Source organism: Ursus maritimus, unplaced genomic scaffold (genome assembly GCF_017311325.1).
Source record: "Ursus maritimus isolate PB19 unplaced genomic scaffold, ASM1731132v1 scaffold_26, whole genome shotgun sequence".
Lineage (NCBI taxonomy): Eukaryota > Metazoa > Chordata > Mammalia > Carnivora > Ursidae > Ursus > Ursus maritimus.
In genome coordinates this window covers 43,608,223-43,615,244 of record NW_024425119.1, presented here as the reverse complement: position 1 = coordinate 43,615,244, position 7,022 = coordinate 43,608,223, and the positions used below count along the sequence as shown (strand labels likewise).

At 56.6% G+C, this 7,022-nt stretch overlaps 1 protein-coding gene across 1 annotated transcript in view; it reads right to left on the bottom strand.

Annotated features, from left to right (window-relative positions):
* The window catches only part of LOC121105379 (homeobox protein Hox-C13-like), a 1,914-nt gene extending 242 nt beyond the window's left edge, over positions 1-1,672 (bottom strand). Inside the window, exon 1 of the mRNA XM_040641960.1 lies at positions 858-1,672. Within this exon, the coding sequence (XP_040497894.1) occupies positions 858-1,627 (770 nt within the window). The 5' untranslated portion in view covers positions 1,628-1,672. The remainder of the gene's footprint in view (positions 1-857) is intronic.
* Between the last annotated feature and the right edge of the window lie 5,350 nt (positions 1,673-7,022).

Genomic DNA, 7,022 nt, shown 5'->3' with positions numbered 1-7,022 from the left:
CCATACACAGGCAAAGACCTAGAGGTCCCTAGCTTGGGCCTGGATCCCAGATGTATCCAGAACAGGTCTTCAGTCCCTCACTTCTCATCCTCATTCCCCTTTTTCTGTGTTTGAGGCATAGAACTCTCTCCCTGACATTTGGGGGAGTTGGCAGTGGGAACACCCACAGGATTTGAGCTCAGGATACCAGAGAGGCAAAGAAAATTTTATAACCCAGGAGAGGGATACAAACCCCCTTCTCGCCACATCCTTTCCAGAGATTTTAGTTCTGCTCCTTTAAGGATCAGAAAATTCGTGGCCGAATTCTTAAAATAAATTAAGAAAAGAAAATATTCTGCATTTCTTTGGACCCGGCAAATTAGATCCCTATTCAAAAAACAACAACAACAAAAACCTATCTAGTGCTTGAACGATCTTGAAAATTCAGGCAAGATTGTTCTTTTTTTTTCCCCCTCAATTATTCGGTGGGTTGAGGCTTTTGTCCTGGTGGTTTCGGATTCCAAAGCACCCAAAACCCACCCCACCCCCATTCCTGGCTGGAAGCGGGCTTCGGGGGCCAAAAGCCGCGCGAGAGACTAGAGCGGGCTGGGGGAGGAGGAGGCGAGCTCCCGACTCGAGCCGAGCCGGCAGCCCGGCGCTCGGGCGCCTGTGATTGCTTCACTCTCGGCCGGGCAGCTCCGGGGAACGTGTCGGAGCAGATTTCTTCCCCGGCGCATTCCTCAGCGCAGCTCGCCCGGCCGGCTCCAGCGGCAGCCCAGCAGAGCCGGCGCGCCGGGGCCAGACGGCGGGGGTGGCTGAGGCGCGGAGCCCCGGGGCAGGCAGGGCGGGGAGGGGTCCCTGGCTGCTGCTGCTGCGGCGGCGGCGGCGGCGGCGGCGCTCGCGCCCCTTCCTTACCTGGAAAGGGAGACTTCCAGAGGTGAGCGGACTGCGACTGCTCCTTGGAGCAATACACCTGACTGTCCCAGCCGTTGGAGAGAGCCCAATGCTGGTAGCCTTCGACGGGGATGAGCGCGTCGTGACGCGGCTCCGGGTGCCCGCTGATCCCAGGCACCACCGACACGTCCAGGTAGCCGGGCATCGCCTGGTAGGAGCTGGCGAAGCTGGGGTAGAAGGCGAACTCCTTGGCCCTGGAGGACAGGTCATCACCGGGCAGGGCGCCCGACGGCTCCGGGTATTTATCGCCCGGGTGGTAGGCGCAAGGCTTTTGCTGCAGGTTCACGTTGTGCGACAGGCGGCAGCCGTAGTAGCTGCCACCGAACGGGTAGCCGTAGCCCAGGGTGGCGCTGGACGAGGTGGGGGGCGCCGGCGGTGGGGCGCACTGGCGCGCCGCCTCCGGGGCCGGGATGTCCGTGTAGACGGCACCCTGTGGGGCGCCCAGGGGAGCCGGCGGGCGGCCCAGCACGGGGTGTGGAAGCAGGTCGCGGCAGTGGCTGGCCGGGCAGCTGCTGCCCAGCCCGTCCATGCTGGGGGCTTTGCCGGGGCTCGCTCCGCTGCAGCCGCCCCCCGCGCCGCCCGCGCCGCCGCCTCCCCCGCCGCCGCCTCCGCTGCCGCTCTCCGCCGCGCTGTCCTCATAGACGTACATAAGGCTCTCCGGCCAGCGCGGATGCAAGAGCAGCGAAGTCGTCATGACATGATCTGCTCGAGCTTTTTAAAAACTCCACTTGCCAGAGGCAGCGAGCTGGGGAGACACCTCGCTCCCTTTTCCCCTCCCCCATCCCTCCTCCCTTCCCTCTTCTCCCCTCCCCTCCTCCTGGTGCTTCCACCTACCTCCCTACATTCCCTCTACGCATGCGGAGACACTTCATTAAGAAATCCGCCGGCTCCCGCCCGGCTCCCCTAGGCACCCCTCCCGCGCCCACGTGACGCGGCCAACGCACGTGACTCCGGGGCCCGGTCTCCAGGTGTTCCCACCCCTCGCTGTGGGGCGGGGCAAAAGGAAACAAGTCTCTGCTGATTGGCTCTCGGAAGGGGCGAAGAAGGGGGAGCTGCGAGATTTAAAGGGACAGGGCAACGCCCCCCCCCCAGCAGGCGGGAGGGAGGGAGAGGGAGGAGGGGGAGGCTGAATTTGGCCGACTCAAAGGGGTCTGGAGAGACTCGGACTGTTCCTGGGCGCCTCCCTCTAGATTTAGGTTTAGGTTGGCTATGGGGGAGACTGAGCCTTACCCAAAAAAAACGGTCGCTGTGACTGGATTGGGGTTGGGGCTAAGGGTTGGGGAGAAACTGGATTTTTTTTTTCTCTGAATAAACCAGAAAGCAGGCGGAAGCGTGCGGGCAAGGCGTGGGGAGCCCTGGTTCTGGCCCTGGCATAATCCCCTAGAGCTCGTGGATGGAAAGAACCCGAAGCCGCGCAGCGGGAGACTTCGATGCCGGGATTGCATTTCCATTTCCGACTTTCAGCCACTGTCTCCAAAGCCCCAGTTGTCTGAGAGGGACCCTTTTGGCTCTTCCACCTCCACCGCAGAGCAGAGAGGGCTGAGAGGATATGATAGCCCCAAAACACACATACACACACACATCACTACACGGAGGGGGTCGAGGGATGCTGTCAGTGAAAAATGGAGAAAGAATAAAAGGAGGAAAATGAGGGCAATAGAATAGATTGATATTTCAATGTACAATAGAAATGAAAAGCCTCGGAGTAAGATTTTCAAAAAGGGCGGGAGGAGGGGGAAGAATTCGGTCTAGGAAAGCTAAAAAGCCCTCGATGCGGACAAGAGCAAGCGCTCTCAGATCGGTGTACAAAAGGAAACGTGGAATGAGAGTCGGCCGATCTGCACCTTTTGAGGGACCTTTCCCAGGGGCAACTCTGTAAGACCCCCGAAGGACCGACCTAAGCCTCGCGGGCCCGCCTCCGCCCTCTGCAGCCTGGGCTGAGCCGGCCTAAGAGGGCCCAGGGGCAGAGCCAGGATCAACACAGTTCTCTAACTTTAGCTCCCACGGCTTTCTGGGGGTCACTCCCTTTCAGTGTGGAGTGTCTTCATGCTTTAAAATTGCCCCATATATCAAAGAAAAAATTAACACCAATTTACTGATTTTTGAAAAAGCCCCCCCCCCTTCCTTACCAGTCTCCAGACTTGGATTTCCCATGCCCAGTTTAGCTCCTTAATAGAGTCACCCCTTTCCAGAGTGTATCTCCATGGAATTGAGCCAAGTTTCCTTTCAGCACAGGGCCTCCCTGAGGAGAAGAGGTAATAGAGAGGAAAACAAACAAACAAACAAACAAACAAACAGGGGCGAGGGGCTGCAGCATCTCCCTCTTTCCTGCCACTGCCACGGATTTTAAACGCTGGGTGCTCCCGTCCAGATGGCAAGCGGGCGGTGGCCACGCAGTAGCCCCAGGCTAGTCCAGACCCTCTGGATCCCTCGAACCTGAGAGCAAATGCCAAGTCTGTACTGAGATGCGGCCCACTGGCCACCTCCCTTCTCCCTGCATGGGAAAGGTGGTATTTGACGATGGAGCATGCCTTGGTGTCGGTGAGTTAGGATAAAAAAGGAATACTCTTTATCAGTGTGATATTCTTCCGGAAGGGTCACCTCAGAGTCTGAAAGCAGGCTTTGGGCTGGGCTGGCAGTAGGAAGAAAATACAACAGAAAGGTTTGAAACCTAAGCCGGCTTAGCTTGAAAGTGTGTTGAGGGCTGATGATGGTGGAGGGAGAAGAGATGAGCCAGGGGAAGGTGGGGGCTTGCTGGGAGATGGCTTTTGGCTAGGAAACTGGCTTCCCTGCCTCAGAGTCCAAGGTCAAGATAAAACAAGGAGAGCAAACACTGGGCTGGCCAGTCTAAACTGGGCCGTATGATCTTGCCCCCCCCCCCATCTGCCTGCTGCCTGGCTGGTGGGGGTAGGTGGTGAGGAGGTCTGAGGTTTTCCTGCCGCAGGTGTAGAGGTGGTTCAGGGACCCTGGCTTCTGCTACTTGGAAGTGCTGGGTGGAGAACCCAGGGCTACGTGGACAGGGGACAAGGCTCTGTGGGGCAGCCAGGAGAAACAAAGGGCCTGAACCGCCCACCCCATTCTTGGGGTTCCCTTCCCAGTCCAGGAATGCTCTAGCCCAATGCCAGATGTGTCTTCCGCGGACCTGGACCCAAAGACACGCTTCCCCCAGCCTTTGGGAGTAGGGGGCAGAACGGCGGGAAGGATCTGGGTGCAGGGCGGCCCAGCAATAAATAAAATTAATAGTATGTTCTTTTCCAGGTTTATGTAAGGACATTAACTATTCCTATTGCAATGAGATATAGATTTAATTAACCCGGCAATTTTACAATTCCATTTATTAGGGGCACGATGCGGCCAAAATTTAGCAACGAGAGGAGAGGGAACCAAAGTCTCCTTCATCAAGAAGACCAGCCAGCGAAGATGTAGGCCCCCCAAGAGACTTGGGGGTGTGGGGAGGCTGGAGGAGGGGAAGTTCAGGACTAAGGGCGTTCAAAGCATCTGGAGACGTGTCCGCGTACTCTGAACGATTCCCGGTTCTTTCGCTGGGTTCCCCCAAGACATTCGGCGTCTGAAACCGACTCCTCTACAGGGGCGCGCCGGGAGCGGGCAGCGAGGCTGCAGTCCAAGAGCCTTCGGGCGGGCGGGCGGGCGCCGGAAAGCAAAGCCTGGTTGGTTAATTAACTTTAAGCCTGGGGTCGCTTCTCTCTCCTCCCCCGAGAACAAATGTGGATCTCGCTGAGACACAAATAAAACCAAATTAAACACTCCAGGAGAATATGCACCACTGGAAACGTAGTAATTACATCTCCGAGGCGATGCCGCCCTAGAGAGCCGGGCGCTGAAACCCGCGGCGGGGCGCTCGCCCCCCCACCGCACCGCCACACCTCGCCCACCGGGCTTCGCGGACGGGGCTCTGGAGCTTGGCTGCGGGGAAAGTTTAGAGGAAATCAAGAGAAAAGAACAGGAACGTGACTCCCCGGTCTCCAGCTGAGCTGCTGGTGTGGGAGTAAAGACGCAGCGTTTCATTATATCAAAGGAAAACGGAAAATAGCCCCTCCGCCCCGTCGGGAAGACCCGGCTCTGCTCTGGGCTCCTTTCTCAAAGGGACATTTGCAACGGCTAGGCGGCGGAGCCACTCTGTCCTTAGCTTGCTCTCGGGACTGAGTTCCAGGATAAGTTCAACTCTGAAATTCTTCTTTTCTAAGTGTCCAGCATACAAAGGAGATAGCGTGCCTTCTCACTGAAAGTGTGGGTGTGGGTGTGTGTGTGTGTGTGTGTGTGTACGCGCGCGCGCGAGTGCGCGCTCTCCTGGCCTGTGGATTTGGGACCGTGTGCAGGCTGCATGCACTGTTCCAGCACATGCCCTTGTGGACAGAACCCAACGTGTTCCTGAAGATACCCAGCTCTCTGCTGACATCCTCTATATGCAAATAAAGATCTCTGCTGGTCTGTTTATCTCTCTGGATGCACACTTAATTTACATACTCATCCTATCTACCTACACATCCCCCAGGAAAATACTAAGAAAATGAAGAGGCAGCTGCCTGCGCCTTTCCTAAGGCGAGGGGTGGACTTCCTGGTCCACTATATTAAAGACAAGTCAGAGGTGTAAGTTAGCGTCTGCAGCAGGCGGGTGCAAGCCTCATGAGCCCGTTTGAGGGCTGGGTGTACCTTAAACACCAGGCCAGGGAGAAGGAGGAGAGGAATGAAGTTGGTGTATTCCTACTCCCAGATTCTTCTCTCTGGGAATTAAGCATCAGTTGATTTCCCTTTCTTTTCCCCACAATTTCTTGTTTCCTTCAAGTTCCCCAGGATTAAAAAAAAAAAAAAAAAAAGCTTGAATCTCTTAAGCTCCTGCCCCCCCTTCTTTTATGGGAGAAATTTCAGTTAAAAAAAAAGGAGGGGGTGGGTTGAGGCTGCCCGAGAACAAAGAGCCTCGCCACCATGGGGTCTGGATTCTGACCCAGACTTGGGGCCTTATTGGGCGGGCATCGTTTGGGGGGCCCTTTCTTGTCCAGGGCACGGGCTGCAGAATGGAAAAGGAGATTTGCAGATTACAGAGGACATAGGGCTTGAACTACCCAGGAAAGAAAGGGATGTTTTGGGTGGAGAGGCCACATACAAGAAGGGTTTGGGGGTGCAGGGAAAGCCTAGGGAAGGGCACCCCCGACAGTGTGTCTGAGTGAGAGAGGCTCCTGCGCACTCAGCGCAAATTCTTGGTGGGTTGCAAAGGTGACATAGGTGAAGGAGGAAAGAAAAGTGATTGACCCTGGGGCTCCCTGGCCTTCTCTCCTCTTTCCCTCCCCTTCTGGGCTCTGGAAGGTTGGGGATGACCCAACGAGTGTGGAGACACAGATCCCACCTCCCAGGCTCCTGGATCCTTCTGGAACCTGTTCTACTTTATTTTCTTCACCCCTGCTGTCTGGCCTCAGAAAAGGGCCACCCAGACCTCTCATCTCAGCCTGGGAACTCACCTGCTGGACAATGGCTGCCATCCTGGCGTCTTCCTTTATTGTTCTCCCTCCCTGGGCCCCCAGCTTGAGGGAACATGGGACCAGGACGGCTGAGGCATCCCTTTGCTCCTAGTTTCAGAGTTTTTCACTCTCAAACCCTAACTTGCCTTCCTCTAGACCCCATTCACTTCCCTCTTCTAGGCATCAGGGAAATCCACTCCCTTCTGCTGTCAACTTAGGACTTGCGGTGCTGCCCGCTGGCCGAGAGTTTGGGGGACCACATCAAACTTTCCTCTCTGGCTCTGCAGGGATCCACACAGGAGTTCAGGTTCAGGTTGTTATCACCAGTCTTTTCCTGGATTCTCCTCCAACCTGCCCACAATCGGAGATCCTGCCTGGTGGTGCACTGGGTTGGCGGGGAGATCAGCCCCTGCCATGGAGAACTCTCAGGAAGCCTCCTCCAGTGGCTTCCAGGGTCCCTACCCCAGCCCTCTTTCTTCCACTGCTTCCGGGCCCTGCCCCCACAGTCTGGCCAACCTCCTGATGGAGGCCCTTCCCAGCCTCCTCATTTTCTCCTTCCCCAGCACCATCCCTTTTCTAATCTCATCCCTCCTACTCTCTTGTCTCTCTTGGCAA